This window comes from Pristiophorus japonicus, chromosome 18, assembly GCF_044704955.1.
Source record: "Pristiophorus japonicus isolate sPriJap1 chromosome 18, sPriJap1.hap1, whole genome shotgun sequence".
NCBI classification, from domain to species: domain Eukaryota; kingdom Metazoa; phylum Chordata; class Chondrichthyes; family Pristiophoridae; genus Pristiophorus; species Pristiophorus japonicus.
This window is the reverse complement of record NC_091994.1, coordinates 42,494,609-42,519,509: the sequence shown is the minus strand read 5'-3', so window position 1 is coordinate 42,519,509 and position 24,901 is coordinate 42,494,609. Positions and strand designations below refer to the sequence as shown.

The following is a 24,901-nucleotide window of genomic DNA, read 5'->3' as shown; positions in this document are numbered from 1 at the left end:
GCAAGAGATATTTTCATATAAAAAGGAGAATTCTGTGATTTCCCTCAAGGTGAGGAAAAACCTCACAACATTGAGGGGATGAAATTCCCACCGTCAGTATTTAAAAAAAAATGTTTGTACTGATAATTCTTTTAATAGAATTACTCGACAATGAGAGCGCTTGACAGGGTAGATGCTGAGAGGCTGTTTACCCTGGCTGAAGAGTCTAGAACTATGGGGTTATAGTCTGAGGATAAGGGGTCAGCCATTTAGGACTGAGATGAGGAGACATTTCTTCACTCAGGGTTGTGAATCTTTTAAATTCTCTATCCCACTTGGTCATTGAGTATATACAAGGCTAAGCTCGATAGATTTTTGGGCTCTAGGGGAATCAAGGGATATGGGGATCGGGCGGGAAAGGAGGTCGATGATCAACCATGATCTCATTGAAAGGCAAAGCAGGCTCAAGGGCTGAGTGGCCTACTCCTGCTACTATTTCTTATGTTCTTATGTAAGAATTTCACCCCAAGCAGCAAAGTCTTCAGTGAATTACAACAGTCTTTCTGACAGATGGGATAGAATCAGTGACTGGAATTTTCCACTAGTAGTACCTCGCAGTGTTTCTTTATACCAAACGGAAGAATGAAAGTAGTGTCCACTAGATGGGGCACTCTTCTCAAAAGAAGTGTTGGACAAGCAATAATCTGTTCTCCAATTATAAGCAGGCATTGCCTGAAGAACAGTGAAGGTACTTTGATCGGAGATGTGTCGCCCCACTAGTCACTACATTTTGGGTTACGTTTGGTCTCTGCATAGATATAAATTGTACATTGGATCTCAGGCACGATGTCACCAAAACAAATTTAGTCAAAGGAATGGTGGCTGCACCATTAGCAACAGTTTAGTTTATACAGTGCCTCTGTAGCAATGCTACCTCAAGACTGCAGCTTGGGTGCTCTGTTGAGGATAGGTGTTGGCTACACATTTTTGAACCAGATAACTCAGTTCCTGGTGCTGCAATTTGGATATAGTAAAAGGAGGAGGTAGAGGAGATACTGGATGGGATAAGAATTGATAAAGACAAGGTATTAGAAAGGCTGGTTGTACTTAAAGTAGATAAGTCACCAGGACCAGATGAGATGTATCCTAGGACGCTGAGGGAAGTGAAGGAAGAAATCAGAGGTACTGGCCCTAATCTTACAATCCTCCTTAGAAACTGGGGCGATGCCAGAGGACTGGAGAAATGCAAATGTTGCACCTTTGTTCAAAAAAGGATGTAATGGAATAAAGGGACAGTGGCAGAATGGATAAGAAATTGGCTAAGTGACAGGAAACAGTAGTGGTGAACAGTTGTTTTTCGGACCAGAGGAAATGGTGTTTCCCAGGGATCGGTTCTAGGACCACTGCTTTTCTTGATATATATTAATGACTTGGATGTGGGTATACAGGGCACAATTTCAAAATGTGCAGATGACACAAAACTTGGAAATAATATGAACAGTGAGAAGGATAGTGATAGACTTCAAGAGGGCAGGCAGGTTGATGGAATGGGTGGACACATGGCAGAGGAAAGTTAATGCAGAAAAAAGTGTGATGATACATTTTGGTAGAAAGAATGAGGAGAGGAAATGTAAACTTAAGGGTACAATCCTAAACGGGGTGCAGGAAGAGGGGCCTGGGGGTATATGTGCACAAATCGTTGAAAGTGGCAGGGCAGGTTGAGAAAGCGGTTAACAAAGCTTACGGGATCCTGGGCTTCATAAATAGAGGCATAGAGCACAAAAGCAAGGAAGGTATGATGAAACTGTATAAAACACTGGTTCGGCCTCAACTGGAATATTGTGTCCAATTCTGGGCACTTTAGGAAGGATGTGAAAGCCTTAGAGGGTGCAGAAAAGATTTACAAGAATGGTTTCAGGGATGAGGGACTTCAGTTATTTGGATAGACTGGAGAAGCTGGGGTTATTCTCCTTGGAGCAGAGAAGGTTGAGAGGAGATTTGATTGAGAGGTGTTCAAAATCATGGTGTCTGGACAGAGTAGATAGAGAGAAACTGTTCCCGTTGGCGGAGGGTTCGAGAACCAGAGGAGACAGATTTAAAGGTGTTTGGCAAAAGAACTGAAAGTGACAGAAGAAAAAACATTTTTACACAGCAAGTGGTTAGGATCTGGAATGCACTGCCAGAGGGTGGTGGAGGCAGACTCAATCACTGCTTTCAAAAGGGAGTCGGATAAGTACAAGAAAAATAATTACAGGACTATGGGGAAAGGGTGGGGGAGTGGGACTAGCTGAGAGTCTGCACAAGCTCGACGGGCCAAATGGCCTTCTGCTGTGCTGTAACCATTCTATGATTCTGATTTTCAACAAAATAAAAATCACAAACACATTTCCAATGCTGCTTTTAAAAATTGCCCTGCAAAACTGCAAGCACATTCACTTCCTGCTTGCACATTGCAAACTAACTGGTTTCATGCATATACCCAACTTAAAAACTCAAACATTAAAGGCTGCACTGCACATTTTAATTGGAGTGATTGAGGGGGAGCAAAAAAAAAGTGTGTTTTGCTGTATTAAGAGTTACCAGATGACCATCTCTGATTTGAAAGAAGATGCCAGCACCTATGTACACAGTGGCCACAGCAGAGCTAGTGCGATGACGATAAGGAGGTAAAGAAGATACTGGCAATGTTGGGAAATTCCAGCATTGCTCAATATCACAAGGACTTTGGACAATATAGTAAACTATTTGACTAGCACTGGCCACAAGCAAATGGGCTGGAACACCAAATCCTTTTTGTTCGATCAACGTGAACGCAGTGTGTTAAAGAATAACTGCCGGAAGGGAGAGAGCCAAGATCGTCAGTGAGCAACACTGCACTGTGCTTCAGTGAATCAATTGCAATGTGATTGCACTCCCAATAATAATGGATTTAAAAACTATTTTTGCACTCAAATATTGCAGTATTCTTTATAATTAATAAATGTTGACCCTCCAGGTTTCATTCATCTTCTAAAAAGATTCATTCAAGACGAGAGATGAAAAACCATCCTGCTGGCCAGCGCTCCAATAGCCATTCTTGTTTGAATTGAGACAGTGAGTGATGGCAGATTATTTTGTTGCAAGAGACATCAGCCGAGAAATTGGTGTGGGGTGGTAGCGCAATATGGCCAGTGTCGGATCAGCTGCCCGTTATACGCAGCGCCTCATTCCGTTCATTAACTGCAATAACGGGTGACCAGACACCAGCCATATTGCGCCACTGCCAGAGATGAATTTCTAGGCCATCGTCTGATCGTGTCCTGACCCACTCCCCTATACATCCTCCGACAAACACACCAGTGTCAGCTGTGGCTCAGTGGGTAGCGCTCTCACCTCGGAGGTCAGAAGTTTTGTGGGTTCAAGTCCCACTCCAGGGACATGAGCACATAAAGCTAGGCTGACACTCCAGTGCAGTGCTGAGGGAGTGCCTCACTGTAGGAGGCGGCATCTTTTGGATGAGACGATAAACCGAGGCCCCGTCTGCTCTCAGACGTAAAAGATCCCATGGCACGGTTTCTTAGAGCAGGGGATATATTAAAAGATTTCAGAGCTGCTGATCGTTAGCATTCTGTAGTCTAAACAGGGTGAGTTTCTTCAGCCCATGCATGACTGCTGGATGGGGGCCACAGGGTGTTTGAGGTGCTGTTTATAAGGGATGGGGAAATAGGACAAGCTCAGTTTGCACCTCAATGTTTTATCACTCCTATTGAAATGGAATCTAAATTTAAAGTACTTTATTATAATCTATAAAGGATGTTAAAATGAAGTGATGGAGCGTGCTAAATTCACTCTCCTGAACAATTAACTAAAAATTTAATGTGGCTGAATAATTATTTCTATACAATTGGCATTAGTGGAATTTAATATCTTTTAATTCTATGCTTGCATTAGAACACATGGCTTAAAACATATAAATGATCTGAAGCCCATGGAGAGTAAGAGAGCACTATGAGTTGTGGCATAGATAAAGGCGAGATCTTTTGAAAAAAGTGATGGAGTAGTTTTAATGCAAATGTGACAAGTCAGATCTGCCAATCCCCATTCACATACTCTGAAAGCAGCATGTCGAGCTCTGACTGACTCTTGCACCTTGATGCAACTGGCTTCACAACAGTGACTATATTTCAAAAGTACTTAATTGGCTGTAATGCACTTGAAGACATCCAGTGGTCATGAAAGGCACAATATAAATGCAAGTCTCTCTCTTTTCTGCACTTGTGCAACATCAGCACATGAGCAGAAGCCAGACAATATCTGCTACAGGGTGAAAGTCAGCCAGAAATAGTTTCAGCAGCTGGCATGTGACCAGGGCAAAGAAGCCTGATTACTCAATCCAGTGCGATGGTTAGCAATTTAGTACGGACAAGAAAGGGTTGGGTCAGAAAGGGTGTGACTGCAGGTGAGGCAATTGTCTTATATGGAAAGCAGTCTAGACTGTGGCTGATTTATGACACATTCTTGAACTTTGCCAGATAGGAATATATAGTGATCAATCAAATAGGTGCAGCCCTGGACATCTGATGGTCGATTACATACTGCAGCAACAACTTGCATTCATATAGCACCTTTAACACAGTAAGCATCCCAATAGTGGATAATCAAGGGGCTATAGGGAGGGAGGAACGTAATACAATCATGATCACTAATGAAGTAGTACTCGGTAAAATAATGGGACTAAGGGTGGACAAGTCATAAAAACATATTATTATTAAGAAGAAGAACATAAGAATTAGGAACAGGAGGCGGCCATCTAGCCCCTCGAGCCTGCTCCGCCATTCAACAAAATCATGGCTGATCTGGCCGTGGACTCAGCTCCACTTACCCGCCCGCTCCCCATAACCCTTAATTCCCTTATTGGTTAAAAATCTCTGATTTAAATACATTCAATGAGCTAGCCTCAACTGCTTCCTTGGGCAGAGAATTCCACAGATTCACAACCCTCTGGGAGAAGAAATTCCTTTTCAACTTGGTTTTAAATTGGCTCCCCCATATTTTGAGGCTGTGCCCCCTAGTTCTAGTCTCCCCGACCAGTGAAAACAACCTCTCTGCCTCCATCTTGTCTATCCCTTTCATTATTTTAAATGTTTTTAATAAGATCACCCCTCATCCTTCTGAACTACAACAAGTAAAGACCCAGTCTACTCAATCTATCATAAAGGTAACCCCCTCATCTCTGGAATCAGCCTAGTGAATCGTCTCTGTACCCCCTCCAAAGCTAGTATATCCTTCCTGAAGTAAGGTGACCAAAACTGCACGCAGTACTCCTGGTGCGGCCTCACCAATACCCTGTACAGTTGCAGTCTGTCTCTCTCTCTCTCTCATCTATGTATATTGTAAACAGTTGTCACCGATCCCTGTGGCACACCACTAACCACCGATTTCCAACCCAAAAAGGACCCATTTATCCCGACTCTCTGCTTTCTGTTAGCCAGCCAATTCTCGATCCATGCTAATACATTTCCTCTGACTCCGCGTACCTTTATCTTCTGCAGTAACCTTGTGTGGCACCTTATCGAATGCCTTTTGGAAATCTAAATACACCACATCCATCGGTACATGTCTATCCACCATGCTTGTTATATCCTCAAAGAATTCCAGTAAATTAGTTAATCATGATTTCCCTTTCATGAATCCATGTTGCGTCTGCTTGATTGCACTATTCCTATCCAGATATCCCACTATTTCTTCCTTAATGATAGCTTCAAGCATTTTCCCCACTAGACATGTTAAACTAACCGGCCTATAGTTACCTGCCTTTTGTCTGGCCCCTTTTTTTTTTTAAAAAAAACAAACAGAGGCGTTACATTAGCTGCTTTCCAATCCGATGGTACCTCCCCAGAGTCCAGAGAATTTTGGTAGATTATAACGAATGCATCTGCTATAACTTCCGCCATCTCTTAATACCCTGGGATGCATTTCATCAGGACCAGGGGACTTGTCTACCTGGAGTCCCATTAGCCTGTCCAGCACTACCCCCCTAGTGATAGTGATTATCTCAAGGTCCTCCCTTCCCACATTCCTATGACTAGCAATTTTTGGCATGGTTTGTGTGTCTTCCACTGTGAAGACCGAAGCATAATAATTGTTTAAGGTCTCCGCCATTTCCCATTATTAAATCCCCCTTATCTTCTAAGAGACCAACATTTACTTGTCACTCTTTTCCGTTTTATATAAAAATCGGTAAAAGCTTTTACTATCCATTTTTATGTTTTGCACAAGTTTACTTTCGTAATCTATCTTTCCTTTCTTTATTGCTTTCTTAGTCATTCTTTGCTGTCGTTTAAAATTTTCCCAATAACCTTGGCCACCTTATACACATTTAATTTGATACTCTCCTTTATTTCTTTGGTTATCCACGGCTGGTTATCCCTTCTCTTACCACCCTTCTTTTTCACTGGAATATATTTTTGATGAGCACTATGAAAGAGCTCCTTAAAAGTCCTCCACTGTTCCTCAATTGTGTCACCGTTTAGTCTGTGTTCCCAGTCTACTTTAGCCAACTCTGTCCTCATCCTACTGTAGTCCCCTTTGTTTAAGCATAGTACGCTCGTTTGAGACACTACTTCTTCACCCACAATCTGTATTACAAATTCAACCATACTGTGATCACTCATTCCAAGAGGATCTTTTACTAGGAGATCGTTTATTATTCCTGTCTCATTACACAGGACCAGATCTAAGATAGCTTGCTCCCTTGTAGGTTCTGGAACATACTGTTCTAAGAAACAATCCCGTATGCATTCTATGAATTCCTCCTCAGAGCTACCCAGTGCGATTTGATTTGACCAATCGATATGTAGGTTAAAATCCCCCATGATTACTGCCGTTCCTTTTTCACATGCTTCCATTATTCCCTTGATTATTGTCCGGTCCAACGTGAAGTTATTATTTGGGGGCCTATAAACTATGCCCACCAGTGCCTCTTTCCCCTTACTATCTCTAATCTCCACCCACAATGATTCAACATTTTGTTCATTAGAGCCAATATCATCTCACGACTGCCCTGATATCATCCTTTAAAATGTAAAAATATTGGTAATTGAGCGAAGTCTGAGGGGAGATATCATTAACAGAGTTACCCCACCTCCTTTCCCTTCTTGTCTATCTTTCCGAATTGTTAGATACCCCTGTATGTTTAATTCCCAGTCTTGGCCACCCTGCAACCACGTTTCTGTAATGGCCACCAAATCATACCCATTTGTAATGATTTGTGCCGTCAACTCATTTACTTTATTTCGAATGCTGCGTGCGTTTAGATAGAGTGTTTTAATACTAGTTTTTAAACCATGATTTTTAGTTTTGACTCCTCCTGCAGCCCCTTTATATTCATACATATTGTCCCTTCCTGTCACCTTGTGGTTTACACTTACCCCAGTGCTACTCTGCTCTGTTGCCTCCTGCCTTTTGCATTCTTTCTTGGGGTCCTGTTCATCTGAGATCTCACCCACTAACTAGCTCAGAGCCCTCTCCTGGGTTCTGAATACTCCTCGCATTGAGGCACAGAGCTTTCATGCTTGCCTTTTTTATTACACTTTGACCCTTTAGAATTTTGCTGGGCCTGATGGCTTACATCCTAGGGTCTTAAAAGAAGTGGCTGCAGAGATAATAGATGCATTGGTTGTAATCTACCAAAATTCCCTGGATTCTGGGACGGTCCCAGCGGATTGGAAAACTGCAAATGTAACACCCCTATTTTAAAAAGGAGGCAGACAAAAAGCAGGAAACTATAGACCAATTAGCATAACATCTGTCATTGGGAAAATGCTGGAATCCATTATTAAGGAAGCAGTGGCGGGAATTTGGAAAAGCATAATTCAATCAAGCAGAGTCAGCATGGTTTTATGAAGGAAAATATTTGACAAATTTGCTGGAGTTCTTTGAGGATGTAATGAGCAGGATGGATAAGGGAGAACCAGTGGATGTGGTGTATTTGGATTTCCAGGAGGCATTCGATAAGGTGCCACATAAAGGCACAAGATAAAAGTTCACGGGGTTGGGGGTAATATATTTGCATGGATAGAGGATTGGCTAACTAACAAAATCAGGATGAATGGATAATTTTCCAGTTGGCAAACAGTAACTAGTGTGCTGCTGCAGGGATCGGTGCTGGGGCCTCAACTATTTACAATCTATATTAATGACGTGGATGAAGGGACTGAGTGCAATGTAGCCAAGTTTGCTGATGATACAAAGATGGGTGGGAAAGCAAATTGTGAGAAGGACACAAAAAATCTGCAAAGGGATATATTTGGCAGATGGAGTATAATGTGGGAAAATGAGAGGTTATCCACTTTGGCAGAAAGAGAGAAAAGCAATTTATAATTTAAAATGGAGAAAAATTGCAAAGTGCTTCAGTACAGAGGGACCTGGGGGTCTTATGTTAAACACAAAAGTTAGTATGCAGGTATAGCAAGTAATCAGGAAGACAAATGGAATGTTGGCCTTTATTGCAAGGGGGCTAGAGTATAAAAACAGAGAAGTCCTGCTACAACTGTACAGGGTATTGGTGAGGCCAACCTAGAGTAATGCGTACAGTTTTGGTCTCCATATTTAAAGGAAGGATATACTTGCATTAGAGGCTGTTCAAAGAAGGTTCACGGGGTTGATTCCGGAGATAAGGGGGTTGACTTAAGATAGGTTGGGCCTATACACATTGGAGTTCAGAAGAATGAAAGATGATATCAAAACATAAGATAATGAGGGGGCTCGACAAGGTGGATGCAGAGAGGATATTTCCACTCAGGGGAAACTAAAACTAGGGGACACAGTCTCAGAATAAGGGGCCGCCCATTTAAGATGGAGATGAGGAGGAATTTCCTCAGAGGGCTGTAAATCTATGAAATTCTCTGCCCCAGAGAGCTGTGGAGGTTAGTATATTTAAGGCAGAGATACAGATTTTTGAGCAATAAGGGAAAAAAGGGTTATGGGGAGTCGGCAGGGAAGTGGAGCAGAGTCCATGATCAGATCAGCCATGATCTTATTAAATGGTGGAGCAGACTCGAGGGGCCAGGTGGCCTGCTCCAAGGCACTTTCACAGGAGCATTATCAGATAAAATTTGATGCCAACCCATAAGGAGATATTAGGACAGGTGACCAAAAGTGTGATCAAAGAGGTAAGTTTTAAGGAGCGACTTAAAAAGAGTAGAGGTGGTAAGGTTAAGGGAGGAAATTCCATAGTTTAGGGCCAAGGCATCTGAAGGTACAACTGCCAATGGTGGAACATTGAAATTGGGGATGAGCAAGAGGCCAGAATTGGAGGAGCACAGAGATCTAGGAGGATTGTAGGCAATGTTTCCTAGAAGCTGTGCGGCCCAGGACTGGCTTTTTCAATGTCCAGTTTCACAGAGCGCATAACTGTGATTGGGCCACGCAACCCCTTAAAAAGGGGGCTGCACACCCAAAAGTAATAAGAGGGAACAGTGGTTGTAGGGTTGTAGGAGAATACAGAGATAGAGAGGGACGAGGCCATGGAGGGATTTGAACACAAGATGTGAATTTTAAAATTGTGTTGCCAGACCAGGAACACAGAACAAAGTCCAACCACCCTCTTAAGGAAACATGTTCTTGCTAAATTGTCATGTAATCCCAGTTGTTACAATGGGACTCATCAGTGCCTCTAGTGTTATCACACTTCCTGACAGCCTGCAGCTAACATCTTAATTCACCTTTCAACTCTAAGCAGGTCCAGGTAATTTCCCATCTCCCTAGTACCAGTCTCTTTAGTTGTCAGCTCATGTATTATGATGCCAAAACAACCACAAATATTACAGTAAAGTTTCTTGCATGATAGGAATAGTTTTATTGTTGGAATACTGACCATGTGCAATATCCCCAACTGCTCAATTGTTAAAGGTGCTGATCAATGTGAAACTGAATCATAGTTCTGGAGGTCACAAGTTTAATCCCTGATCTACGCTGAGTTAGCAAGGCCCAGCTGGGTGTAGGCAGCAGCACCCTTGGGCTAGGGAAGGTCGTGCTTCTGATGGCTATCCAGTTAACACTGCTGGAAGGTGCCTGAGTGGATGTTGAGTCAGGACAGGGTTGTCTCAGCTATGATACTCACTGGCTAGGTTCACACGAGAACTGGTCACAAGGACAAGGTACTGGATGAAAGCTTGCGTGGAGCGTTACCCAGCAGGAGTCAGTACCATCAGAAGACGATGGGAGAAATTGCCCTTTTTAAAAAAAAATAGTCCCATTAGCGCCTCCGGAGGGCGCTACGAGGTTATCCCCATTCAGATATTCTGAAAGGGGTTGATAGCACCTCCGGGGAAATTGCCCTGGAGGTTTGCATAGCTTTATGTTGGTAGCGCCACGGGCTGGTGCACGCACTGCGAGATCATCACTGTGCACGCCAACCCCTCACCGCCCCCTGCCGACCACTTTGCGGCCCGCAGGGGAAAATTGCCCCGCAGGCAGCGAGGATAGCAGCGGCCGATGTCACTGCCAGATTCGCGGGTGCCCCTTAAAGGGGAGGCCATTTTCACCATGGCCTGCCATATATTTCTGTCAGCTAACTCTTCTGTCGACTCGACAATGGCGGCCCTCGCCTTGACCAGGCCGGGCTGTTGCCCGTTCCGAGGCCATCCCTGGCGGCCGAGTGGCAGCTGCCAAAAGGACTGGAGTGCACAGCGGCCCTCCCCTTTAATTGAAGCGTTACCGTCTCCAAGCAGGACGTGGGACAATTTCGCCCCTTCAGAAAATAATACACATAATGTGTTTGAACACAGCGCTGAAAGATATGGATGGTGAGTCACACTTAACATTTGACAACTAAACACAGAGGGAAAAAATATGTACCATCATCATTGAGGTACTCTGCACCCGGTTCTGATGCGACAGGAATCATTGAGCTCAGTTTTTCTTCCTTAACTGTGAAGAAAGATTTGGAATGCAATTACTCAGTGCAGGAGCCACATCTATCATCAGGAATGATGCAGACAAAAGGGGAACAAGCAAACATAAAAACGTACGGCAGGTTAGGTAGAGTCCCTTGATCAGACAACCCCTTAATATGCTCGATTTTCTTCATGTGTTTGTTGCTCAGAGTGCCATCTTCTCTATACTGGAGACACTAAACACAAATCTAGTGACTGCTTCAGTGAATATCTCCGCTCGGTCCACGAGCAAAGGCCTGACCATTCTGGCTCACTATTTGGACTCTCCATCCCATTCTCACTCCAACTTTTCCATCTTTTACCTATAATGTGCCAACCAACCTCAACACAAATAGCATCTCATCCTTCCCCTACATACACGGCCTTTAACAACCTCAAACTTATCTATTTATCACATTTTCCTGTCGGTTTCACCCAGTCATTCACTTTGATCCTTTCCATTTTGGAGCATTTTACCCCTCGTCATTCTAATACCTTTTTGACAGCCTGACAGATGATCTTCGTATATCATCCAGTGCATTCCCGGTCTTTCTAGTTTTTATAATCTGTTCTCAGGCTGTTAAACTCTTCAGTTGTTTCGTTATAATAGGAGTCAGCATTTCTGTACTCTGTGCTATTGTTCTCTCTCTGCTTCATCTTTGCTTTGATCAGTCCAACCAACTTTCCTGCTCATCTCGGTCAGCCCTCTAAGGAAAAGAAGGGCATCCTCTTTAATCAGTTCAGAGGAAAGGTTTTCACCCCAAAACCTGTCACCTGCCGTTCATCTTTTAGTTGCTGACAGAAGCACTTTTGTTTGCGTTTCCGTTTTCTGCATTCACGGATATTATGACAGACCCTGTAACCAACAGTTACTCCAATTAATAGTCCCGATAGGGACCAATGTCATCATATTCCTCAATCCCATCTCACTCCAAATTTTCTTTTGAACTGAATACTGCCTGCTTTGTGGCATTTACCCAGTAACCTATTCCAAAGGGACAACTTTCCAACCACTTCCCTTCCCACTCAACTGCATTTTTAACCTAATGTTTCTTGCTGTATGTGACCCTTCCTCACAGTGAGCAATTCCCTCCATCAATTTTGCTAATTCCCTTCATAATCTTGAAAGCTTCAAAAAGGTCACTTCAAAGACCCCAACAAAAACTTGCATCTTTAATCTTTTTCCATAACATCAGATTCCTGATAATTGGAATCATCTTGTGAGCTCTCCTCTGTGGCTTCGAAGGCAACATTGAACCTGGCCCCCCATTAACAGAAAGTCATTGCACAGCTATCAGATTACCTGGTTGATGGGTTAGTGATTGTGGAGGTGCCTGTTGCTTCCGAAGGATCATTTCTCCACTCTCAGCATCTTTCTGCACAAAACCTAAATACAAGAGTCATGGATATTATAACATAGTGACTTTGATGGGTGCTTTATGCAACGTTGATGTAGTGATGTCATCAAGCTGTGTATCTCAAATGTTGCTCTTAAAAGTAGGAATTATAGAAAATTACAACACAGAAGGCCATTCGGTCCATCTTGTCCGTGATGGTTGAAAAAGAGCTATCCAGCCTAATCCCACCTTCCAGCACTAGGTCCATAGTCCTGTAGGTTGCGGCTCTTTAAGTGCACATCCAAAGTACTTTTTTTTTTTTTTTAAATGTGATGAGGGTTTCTGCCTCTACCACCCTTTCAGGCAGTGAGTTCCAGACTTCCACCTTTAGAAATAAAAGCTTGGTAGAGATGGGTAATTTTAATCTAACTTGTCCGATAGAAAACTGACAGGATTGGACCAGCCACCCGTTTTACAAGAAGTCAGTCGTAAGTAAAATCGGGCGGGGGTGTGAACTGGGTGGATAATCCGATCACATCAGGCGAGTTAGATTAAAATGAGCCCCTTGGTCTTTTCAGTCTTGACGATAGGTGACAGAGGGGATATCAAAGATAGTAAATAGAAAAAGTGAATCCTGAACACTACTTCAAACTAAACTGTGACTGTTAGACTCGGTACATTGGGTTAAAATGGTGACAAGCAAATTATGAAAGAATCTGCATTTATATAGTATTTCATAACATCCTAATGTGTTTCACATCTAAATATTTTTTTCGAATTGCAGTCACTGTTATATGGGCAAGTATAGCAGAAAATGTATACACAGCATGTCACACAAATGGTAACCGAGATGAATGATCAGTTAGTGTTCTTTAGCGCTGTTGGCAGAGGGAGGAAGGTTAACAGGGTACCAGGGGAACTCCCTGCTCTTCTTCAAATACATTCACCTGTGCAGGTAGACAAGATCTTGAATTAACAGTCTAAGATTTCAAGCTCCATGGTTTGTAACAGCCATCTGAAGACCCCCAAAAGATCGTACCTCTGATAGCCCCTCAGTGCTGCACTGGATGGTCAGCCTAGGTTAAGTGCTGTGGGAATGGCCATTGCTTTGTATCATTATGCTGAGACAGGTTGTACTGCTCGAGCCAACGGCATCTGCTCACAACTATTGCTGTGTGTGTTTACATGCTGTGAAATAAATAAGCTTAACAATGTGTACCTGCCCTCATCTCACCAGTGCTTGCTTGGTCTGTCTTCAGAGATTGAGGAAACAAACACAAATATCCAGATTGGATCATAAATATGATGAGGGGTCTAGGCAGAGTAGATCGAAAGAAGCGGTTCCCATTGGCGGAAGGGTCGAGAACCAGAGGACTCAGATTGAAGGTGATTGGCAGAAGGTCCAAAGGCATCAAGAGGAAAAACTTTTTTTATACAACAAGTGGTTAGGATCTGGAATGCACTGCCTGAGGGTGGTGGAGACAGACAATTGCAGCTTTCCAAAGGAAATTGGATAAGTACCTGAAGGAAAAACATTTGCAGGGCTACGCAGAAAGGGCGGGGGAGTGGGACCAGTGCTCGCAGAGAGCAGGCACGGGCTTGACAGGCTTCCTACTGCGCTGTTACCATTCTATAAAAGGGGATACTGTTGTTACACCCATGGGTTACACGATCATACATTAAATATTGGGTAGTACAGGCATGCCCCATACTATATAATGCTCAGACTGCTTATGGGATTAACTAGAATCAGTGTACTGAAGAGATCATCTATGGCAAGACCCTAAACTTGTGACAGAGCCTCTATTTTTTTGTGTGTAATGAGGGAATACTTTGAACAAAAAGAATTCTCAGACTTTCCTTCTCCGGTAAGTCATTGTGGAAGCCCTAAAGATTCAATGAAATTATCTGTTGCAGGCAAAATAACCAATAAACTATGAACAAAGAATAAACATACTCAGATTGATTTCATAGTCCGTTGATCTTTCTAAAGGCTTCAAAACTCCACTGGTGTGTTGAACAAAATAATCGATCACCTCCTGCATACTGCAGCACAAGATCTGAAAAATATCAGATTATTCTTTTTAAGGCTTTTGTCTTACTTGGTCAGTGGGCAAAGCAGGGGATTGGTATTTAAGAGTGTCCCAACTCGCACCAAGTCCCGCTTACCCATCACCCTTGAGCTCACTGCTACATTGGCTTCCGGTTAAGCAACGCCTCGATTTCAAAATGATCCTTATTTTCAAGTCCCTCTATATCTCTAATCCCCCCTCCCCCACTCAATCACTGGTGGTCATGCCTTCTGTTGCCTAACTCCCAAGCTCTAGAACTCCCTGCCGAAACCTCTCCGCCTCCATCAAGATGCTCCTTAAAACCTATCTCTTTGACCAAGCTTTTGATCATCTGCGCTAATTTTACTTATGTGGCTTGGTGTCAAATGTTTTAATCTCAGTACTCCTGTGAAGCCCCTTGGGATGTTTCACTATATTAAATGGTGCTATATAAATACAAGTTGTTGTTGGTGTGAAGGGGTTTCGCTTCACAAGTACGTTGCAATTGAATCAGGGAGGCCCCAAGGAGGAAAACAGAGTGCAACTCCCTGGAGGAGGGAGTTCCATTTGTATTTTGCTCTGGAATCGGAATGGGTCTGGACGCCAGATTTCCACAACACAATCTTAGAGTTATGGCAATGGTGAAATCATTTCACAGCAACATTAAATGTAGGAAACGCGGCAGCCAATTTGCGCAAAAGCGAGTTCCCACAAACAGCAACATGATAACAACCAGAAAATCTATTGTTTCATTATGTGGATTGAGGGATAAATATTGGCCAGGACACTGGGCACTGGGGATAACTCCCCTGCTCTTCTTCGAAATAGTGCATTGGGATTTTTTTATGTCCACTAAAGAGAGCAAACGGGGCCTCGGTTTAATGTCTCATCCGAAAGATGGCACCTCAGACAGTGCAGCGCTCCCTCAGCACTGCCCTGGAGTGCCAGCGCAGATTTTTTTGGTGCTCAAGTCCCTGGAGTGGGACTTGAACCCACAATATTCTGACTCGGAGGCCAGAGTGCTACCCACTGACTCACAGCTGAAACTGCAGACCAAAATACATGTGCTGTTGCAGCTGAAGACAGAGGAGTTATGTTGAATTAAGGGTTGAATGGTGGAGATGTAAAGATGTACTTTTGTTTGGTTACTAAAATATGGATCTCTGCCCAGAAGGTTGTGAATGGTGTTGAGCCCATGGTGTGCGAAGGATGGCACTCAATAGACCAAACTCCATGTTTTTTTTTTTAAAGTGTTGAAGTGAAGGATCAACATTGGGTTAGAATTGGTCAAAAACATGAGTGATCACATCAAGGTCATGTACGACAATAAAAAGTTCTTTAAAAAGTTTTTAAGCACATTTCTGTCCTGTAGATGCCGATTCCTCCTGGGGTATAGTTCCACACATTATTCTCCTGCAACACCTCAGTGAATTGTTTACTCAAAGTGCAATCCTACACACTGAAGTGTTAGCAGGGTGTTCAACCAAGCCTGCTTTTTTCCCCCAACCACACATTCGCACTTTCCAAAACTGCTCACTAGATAGCAATTTTGGTATGAGCGCACCGATTTCTCTCCCCCCCCCCCCACCCCAGCTTAGGGACTTCAAGACCAATTGTAGCATCGCTACAGCCACCCTCGCTCAAATCTGCAAGCTCACCATAGACTGGGGATCAAACCCAGGCACCTTCCTGCTCTGCATGGTTCAGAACCACATTGGAAGGTACATCTGCCATGAGCCACTTGGACACAAAATGAATTGACAAAAAATTATTCAGCATCTTACTTACTCCACAGTCAATTTCAATGATGTACCCGTTGTCTGCACAGCGAATTCGGTAGTGCTTTACAAGTGCAGTGCTGAAATGTAAACCACAATTTTACTATAACTACATTTTTAACATTCTCAAACCATTATCCCATGCCCTCATCACAACGCTTGCTCCTCCATATCTCATTCACTCAGGCCCTAAAATCTGTGCAATTCCTTAACTCCCTTCTGTCTACAAAAATCAGCAGGTTTATAAAACCCAAGCTTGGTTTGGATACCTAATCGTTTGTTTTCACCTTTGATGGGTGCCCTGCATGAAGAGCTTTGGCCCTTTGTCTAGGTTTCTCCAAGCAACACAATCCTACTGCATTTAGCTTCCATGGAATTATGTTGCTTGCCTAACCCTTTGAGGTTTAAAGTGATGCTATTGTAATTTGTTCCAAGTTTAACTTTTACTTGAAGAGAATGTCCTTTAGTGAAGGAAAACTGCTGTCCTTACCCAGTCTGGCCTGTATGTGACTCCAGACCCACAGCAATGTGGGTGACTCTTAACTGCCCTCTGAATTGGCCTAGCAAGCTACTTAGTTGTATAAGGTGGCTCACCACCATCTTCTCAAGGGCAAATAGGGACAGGCAATAAATGGTGGCCAGCGATGCCCACATCCCATGAATGAATTTTTAAAAGATGCTTTGTATATTTAAAGAATGCTTAATGACGACAGCAGAAGTGTGGTCTAATATGAACCCAAGCACACATGGCGAAGTTTAAAAATTAGACCATGATGTTGTCCGCCCACCTGTCCTCTGGAAGGACACTCTTCAAACATCCAGAATCTTGGATTGCTAAATCCTGGAATTATGTAATCTAGAGCTAAATGGTGGTGAAGCTGGAAAACTGGTAGGATAATGGGAATTTGAAGAAAGACTGGATTGACAAGGCTTATATTCACTGGAATTTAGATGAATGAGAGGGGATCTCATAGAAGCATATAAAATTCTGATGGGATTGGACAGGTTAGATGCAGGAAGAATGTTCCCGATGTTGGGGAAGTCCAGAACCAGGGGTCACAATCCAAGGATGAGGGGTAAGCCATATAGGACCAAGATGAGGAGAAACTTTTTCACCCAGAGAATTGTGAACCTGCGGAATTCTCTACCACAGAAGGTTGTTGAGTCCAGTTCGTTTGATATATTCAAAAAGGGGGTTAGATGTGGCCCTTACAGCTAAAGGGATCAGGAGGTATGGAGAGAAGGCAGGAATGGGGTACTAAAGTTGCATGATCAGCCATGCTCATATCGAATGGTGGTGCAGGCTCAAAGGGCCGAATAGCCTGCTCCTGCACCTATTTCCTATGTTTCCAAGAAAGTTAGAAACTTAGTTGTCCCTGACAGTAATGGTGTTGTTAAAAAGTCTGCATCAACATCCCCAAAATATTAACTGGCCGTTCTCCTGTTGCTGTTTGTGGGACATTACTGTGACAAAATGGCTGCTGCATTCTCCAACACAATGTAGACTGCACTTCAAAAGTGATCCATTGGTTGTCAACATCTATTGAGGATGCAATAAGGCACGATAATAAATTCAAGTTATTTCTTGCTTACTTGTTGAACATTTGCCGTGTTGTAATTGAAATGTTCTTGTTATCACTGCCAGGTCTCATTAACAGGTTTCCGTACTCCATGTTCCTCTCCAACATGAGCTCGGCCTCAACCCGTGACAACTTATAGTAGCATCTGGAACAAAGCAAGGTAAAAACAAACAGTTACAACAGAGCAGTGTTCAACTAAACAGAGATCCGTACATGTATAAGGCCCGAGGTAGAATATGAATATTTAACACCTTCATATCAAATTCCTTTGTCCGCTCTTTTAAATGAAGGTGTTGACCTCTTCAAAATACATAGGTAAAGCCTTCCAATAAAATAGCAGTCAGGAGAATTTCAGACAAATATTCATAGGATCATATTGCAGTGTAATTTCAGGCTCTCGGTTCAGATAACAGGTGTCATCAGTGCTCCTCCAATGATTCTGAAATAATGTCTCCATCTCTAAGCCATACAGACATAGAATGTCCTGGGTTTATGCTGATTAGGTGATCAAATTAGGGTGGCAGTTGGGCACCAGAGTTGGGAAAAGAGGACAAAATTCATCCAGTGCTCCCGATTCTCATCACTATCCTTTGACTTCTATGGGAAACTATAGATGTCAGCTGAGGATAAGATTGGACTGGAACAGAATAGGTACATACATGAAGAATGGCCAATTGGGGGATGTACCAGAGGGTGACTAGCACCTATGAAACCACAGGGCAGTAACGAGTCAACACATTCAGCAGAAGAGGGTGATGGAACTAAAAATGAGGGAATGGACATGCATAACCTAAGAAAATCATCTCTCCCTTTACCCCTACCCCCCCCCCAACCCACACACACCATCCCTTCCTTCCATATCTTAGCAAGACACCTGGGAAAGTTGTTTTCCACATCATCGTAGCAGTCTTGGACAAGCTCTGGGGCTGTTGATCGTGGTGGGGATAGTGCAGGTGCTGATTTTCTGCCTGGTTTCATCTCTTCCTCTAGTACCTCCTTAAGTCTTTGAATCTGTCCTGGGAGGAGATCCAGGTTGGGAATCTCCAGCTACAGAAAGAAAAGGTGTAACATAGCATTTAGAGCAACACAACTTTCTCAGCTCCATGCCACTATTATATATATTGCATTTCCTTACTTATAGTCTTGCAACAATTTAGATATTCAATATTAGGGGTACGGGGGTGGCACTCTCCTGTGGCATTACTTGCAGGTAGTCTGGGAACTGGAGAAATGCAAGTGCAATTTAGCTCCTAATTGGCCCATGCCTTTATGGCCACTGCTCAAGCACGGCCTTTGGGATTCCAGATAATTGTATCTGCTTGTCAATTAGAGGTCAGTAAATTGATCATCTTTTTAAAAAGATTGATTTGCATCGGTTATCAAATGTGATACTTGAAAAGTGAGACTAGGCACAAGATATATGCAAAAGAGGGGAGAGTGTGAGAGCTCCCTCTTGTTCTGGCTGAACAAGTCTAACGTATGCACCCGTGAGTATGCTCACAGGTTGGTTGAGCTGAGAGTGGCTTAGCCAGTCACATGATGTTCACAAGACTCAATAAAACCCCAGCCAGTTGGGTCCAGGGAGTCCACACTGAGGCAGGTAGTTGAGCCTGGTGGATGAACTGGTAACTTGGACTGGAGTGCATCACCCCCAGCAACCAAATTTTAATTTGGTCATTCAAGTTTAAAGTTTAATTTGCCAGTTTTAGTGCCCCCCCCCCCCTTTTAGCCAGGGGGCACTTGTATAATTTCTGTTTTTAGTGCCCTAAACCACACCCCCCGCCCCCAAAAAAGAGGCACTGGAAAAAAAAATTTGGAGTGTCACCCCACCCCTTGCAGGGGGCATTTGTTTAAAGTGCACAACTAAAATAGTTGAACTGGTAATGTGTAGTGTGATTGTTAAACCTTTGCTAATAAACCAACTAGTTTTTAATAGCAATGTGTTGCTATGAATTCTTAAGCAAAGAACCCATGAAGCAAATACATTACAAAGTCCATCCCATTTTGTTTGCTCTGAATCCCATCTACCCACCTTGTCTTCATTGTCAATGTGTCCCAAAACAGGCCAGCCAAAAAGTGCATTTGCAGTGGACAAAGGCACTTCAGAGTCTAATCAATGACCTACACAATCCTCAGTGTCTAGACTTGGTTAAGGCTCAAGTTACTGCATCTGGTCAGAAGTGAATATTAGAGCATCCCACTACTCATCCAGGGTGTAACCAAAGCCATCCATGAAGTGACAATAAGAGCTGGCTTACCTTTGCAACTGTGTAAATAAAACCTTTCCATTGCTCGCGGGTCTCTGAGCTATCTGCCTGTGGAGAAAGAAACAATTTTAAAAAGCTTTGAGGTCATTTGTATGTTTTTGGAGTGGAGGATTTTTTTTCCCATCTAGGAAAGGTGATGGGGAGCTATCCCAGTATTCATGGTAGTTAAACCCCTCTGACAACCAGAGGGTTTGTAGATGTAATAGAGGGCTTTCACTATGACTAGGAGTGCCGAGAGTGCCTGCCTCCTTACATCATCTTTCTTTCTCTCACTAGAGGTGTGGGGAGAAAGGAAGATAACACATGCAATGCCACAGGCAGGAAGGCTGTGAAGAGAGAACAGGAATATAGGAAAAGGAAGACAGAAGGACTTGCATTTGTATAGCACCTCATTACATCGCTCAGAAATGTCAAAACAATTGAAATTATTCTTCATTTTGACATTTTAACAATAATGAGTCAGCCATTTTGCACACAGCAATATCTCAAACAGCAATGAGACAAATGAAAAGTTGAACTTTTTTTTTTTGCCAGTGTTGGTTGATGGCCAACATAGCTGAAGAACTTTGTGCAAAAGCAAAATACTGCAGATGCTGGAATCCAAAATAAAAACAGAAAATACTGGAAATCTCAGCAGGTCAGGCAGCATCTGTGGAGAGAAAAACAGAGTTAATGTTTCAGGTCAATGACCCTTCGTCAGAAGAACTCAGTGCTCCTCTTCAAATAGTGTCATGGACGTCCTAACATCCACCTAAACCACCCAGAACAGGACTCAGTTTAACATCGCATCCAAAGAACAAAAAAGGAGACAAACAGGGTGAGGAGGAGAGAGAAAACATAAACATTAATGCTATTTGGCTGTTCCCTATTGCCTATGTGACAGGTAGCTTGCTGCTTTAAGCCATTTTATGTTTTTGGTCAGAGTGGATGCCTCAGGTGTAAAATTCACACCTAGAATCTGTCCAATGTTGACAGCTCTGCCGAGGGTGATGCACTGACCTCTGACTTTCCTGGGTGAAGCAAGCTACAAGAATACTAATTAAAAGAAGAAATGTTTACTAGGGATGTAAACTACCCAGAGCCAAAACTGTGGAAATCGCCATCAACAGCAAAGTGTTACCTTTAATTTAACATCTCCATGTTTCAGCTTTATTATTAAACTGGCTCCTTGCAGGTTCTCGTCTTTGCTGTCCTCATTCACCACAGACACAAAGTCATCAAGACTGATTTTCTCAATGTACTGAAAAATATAGAAATTCTAAATAAATGAGTGTTCCTCAAGGACTATAAAGCGCTATCATCTTTGTGCTGTATTTACTATGGGTGAAAAAGGTGCAATAAAAAAGTAATGATACTATTGCTTCCAGTGGAGCCAAGTACCATTTCAAGGTGTGGTTTTCTCAGGCTCCACTGGACACAGTTGAATTGGAGGAACACCACACAAAGCAGGAGTAGGCCATACAGCCCCTCGAGCCTGCTCCGCCATTTAATACGATCATGGCTGATCCGATCATGGACTCGGGTCCCCTGCATGCTCCCCATAACCTCAGACAGCTTCTTAAATCGATCTGTCTTAAAATGGGTGGCATTGATCACCACGTTTTGGGGAATGGTGGCAGGCCAAGTGCTCAGCCTTTGTACCAGCCATTGATGAGGTTTCCCAATCACCAGCCTGCATGGACTTTGTCCAGCCTCCGGGGAAGCTCTCGTGATATGTACCCGATGGCGGTGTCTGTGTATGGTGGAAACCACTGGCTCACCAAACTTTGAAACAAACCACAAGTGACATGACCACAAGGTGAGTTGGAGGGGAGACAGTGGACCTGGTGCTGGATCTACTGAGGGCAAATTGGCAACAGGGAGAGTGGAGGCAGAACAGATCCGGTGGTTGAGCTGCATTGAGCTTGGGAATTTCAGGAGCTTGAATAAGTGGGTCATTTAAACATATATTTAAAAAGGTGGAGATCGACAGATTTTGGAACAATGAGAGTCGACGGTCATGGGGAGCGGGCAGGGAAGTAGAGCGGAGGCCAAGATCAGATTAGCCATGATCTTATTGAATGGCGGAGCAGGCTTGAGGGGGCCAAATGGCCTACTCCTATTGTGTTCTTATGTTCTAACTGAAAGCTTCACTTCATAGATATTCAGACCATATTACACATACACTGGCACCATGGAATCCAGTCTACAGTATAAATAGGACAGATTCCACAGCTCAGAGCCAAGACTTCTCATGGGGAGGGGGGGGGGGGGGGGTGGAAAATCATATTTGAGCTCATCAACTTGCAGCCAGAAAAAAAAAAATTTAACTACCCAGCACTAAGTGCCACCACCGCAGGCCGCTTATAATTGGTGCCAGTATTGTTTTACCCTTGGAGGTAGGAATAAGATCAGTTGTCCCCATCTCTCAATGCATGTACACTCATTTATCACAGCACTAACCCCCCCCAAGAGACAGCACTAATAGTGTATTATTCCATTAAATTAAAAATTGCAGCTGCCAAATAGTCTGTGTACAAGATTGCTGAAAACATTGTAGATCGGAACAATGGCTCCATTCAAAGGAACAGAGCTTCATTTGCAAAATGCAGGCCTAGCAGCTAAATGCTTTCTTTTGCCTCAAAAATAACTTAAGTCAACTGGCAGGTACATGGATTCTTCACACACCTGGGCACTTCTCCAATTTAGACAAAATGATTAAAAGAAATTTGCCGGTTAGATCAAATGTGCTTTCCTGAATGATGACCTTAGTTAATTCAACAAGTTTTCTTCGAGGGTGCGAATGTATCAGGAGCCTAACATGGCAGCACAGAAGTGTAAAAACAGCTTCTGCCAGTTTACATAGGCACAGAAACAGGCCATGCCAGCATTTATGCTCCACTCGAGTTTCCTCATCCAAATCCATCAGCATAACCCTCTAGTCCCTTCTCCCTCATAGGCTTGTCCAGCTGCCCCTTAAATGCATCGATACTATTGGCTTCATCCACTTCCTGTGGTATCGAGTTCCACATTCCCACCACTCTCTGGGTAAAGAAGTTTCTTCTGAATTCCCTATTGGATTTCTTGGTGACTATCTTATATTGACGGCCTCTAGTTTTGCTCTTCTCCACAAGTGGAAACATTCTTTGTATCCACCCTCAAAACATTTGATAGTTTTAAAGACCTTGATTAGGTCACCACCCAGCCTGCTTTCTTTCCTCCCTCTCCCTCCCCTCCCCCACAGTTTAAAAAAAAAAGAGACCCAGCCTGTTCATTCTTTCCTGATGTATAAGGCCTTTGTAAGAACTCCAGGATATAGTCGATGTATTCACCGAGGCATATGAAAGCATGGGCCTTACGCTTAACATCCGTAAGATGAAGGTCCTCCACCAGCCTGTCCTCGCTGCACAGCACTGCCTCCCAGTCATCAAGATTCATGGCGCGGCCCTCGAAAACGTGGACCATTTCCCATATCTCGGGAGGCTCCGGTCAACAAAGGCAGACATTGATGCGGAAATTTAACAGCGCCTCCAGTGCAGCTTTTGGCCACCTGAGGAAAAGTGTGTTTGAAGACCAGGCCCTCAAACCTACCACCAAGCTCATGGTCCACAGGGCTGTAGTAATACCTGCCCTCCTGTATGGATCAGAGGGATGAACAACTTACAGAACACACATCAAGTCGTTGGAGATATATCACCAATGATGTCTCTGCAAGATCCTGCAAATCCCCTGGGAGGACAGGCGCACCAACATCAGTGTCCTCGACCAGGCTAACATCCCCAGCATTGAAGCACTAACCACACTTGATCAGCTTCGCTGGGCAGGTCACTTAGTCTGCATGCCAGACACGAGACTCTAAGCAACTGCTCTATGCGGAGCTCCTTCATGGCAAACGAGCCAAAGGTGGGCAGAGGAAACATTACAAGGACACCCTCAAAGCCTCCCTGGTGATCACTACTGATGTCTGGGAGACCCTGGCCAAAGATTGCCCAAGGTGGAGAAAGTGCATCCAGGAGGGTGTTGAGCTCGTCGAATCTCAACGCTGTGAACGTGAAGAGGTCAGGTGCAGGCAGCGGAAGGAGTGTGGTAAATCAGTCCCACCCCGCCCCCACCCACTTTCCTCGACGAATCTCCGTCCCACCTGTGACAGGGTCTGTGGCTCTCGTGTTGGACTGTTCAGCCACCAAAGAACTCACTTTAGGAGTGGAAGCAAGTCTTCTTCGATTCCGAGGGACTACCTATGATGATATGTATACGCTCGCAATTTTGGTATCATCCTTGCAAATCTTCTCTGCACCTGCTCCAGTGCCTCTATATTCTTTTTATAATATGGCAACCAGAACTGCACGCAGTATTTGAAGTGTGGTCTAACCAAGGTTCGATACAGGTTTAGTATAACTTCCCTACTTTTCAATTCTATCCATCAAGAAACACACTAGTGCTTGTTTATTTTTAAATGGCCTTGCTAACCTGTGGCACAACTTTAGTGATTGGTGTATTTGTATTCCACGATTCCTTTGTTCCTCTACCCCACCTAGACTCGCACCTTTCAAGTAATAAGTGACCTCCCTATTCTTCCTACCAAAAAGTAATACCTCACATTTATCTGTGTTGAACTCCATTTGCCAATTATTTGTCCATTCAAATTTATTAATGTCCTCCTGTAATTTGTTGCAGTCCTCTTCAATATTGACTAACCCCCTCCCCCCAATTTGGTATCATCCTCAAATTTAGAAATTATGTTGAAGTCCAAACTCTAAAATCGTTAATATAAATTGTGAACAGCAGTGGTCCCAGCACTGATCCTTATGGAACATCACTACCCACCTTATGCCACTGTGAATAGCTACCCTTTACCCCTACTCTGCTTTGTCTTGAAGCCAGCTAGTGATCCATTCTGCTACTTGTCCCCTGACTCTGCATTCTCTGGTCTTGTTCAGTCTATTATGGGGTATCTCATCAAAGGCCTTTTGAAAATTCTTTGGGTTCCAGGTGTTCTATTTTCACCTTTAGT

General features: G+C 43.4%; 1 protein-coding gene across 4 annotated transcripts in view; it reads right to left on the bottom strand.

Moving 5' to 3' along the window:
* LOC139229220 (signal-transducing adaptor protein 1-like) overlaps positions 1–24,901 on the bottom strand; it is a 51,863-nt gene that overhangs the window by 11,946 nt on the left and 15,016 nt on the right. For 3 of the 4 annotated variants that reach the window (XM_070860877.1, XM_070860879.1, XM_070860880.1), the window contains exons 3-10: positions 21,029–21,148; positions 19,900–19,956; positions 18,516–18,688; positions 17,655–17,786; positions 16,072–16,141; positions 14,190–14,292; positions 12,199–12,282; positions 10,819–10,890 (exon numbers count right to left, since the gene is read on the bottom strand). In XM_070860877.1, coding sequence (XP_070716978.1) covers positions 10,819–10,890; positions 12,199–12,282; positions 14,190–14,292; positions 16,072–16,141; positions 17,655–17,786; positions 18,516–18,688; positions 19,900–19,956; positions 21,029–21,148 — 811 coding nt within the window. The remainder of the gene's footprint in view (positions 1–10,818; positions 10,891–12,198; positions 12,283–14,189; positions 14,293–16,071; positions 16,142–17,654; positions 17,787–18,515; positions 18,689–19,899; positions 19,957–21,028; positions 21,149–24,901) is intronic. The other variant, XM_070860878.1, reaches the window with a different exon arrangement.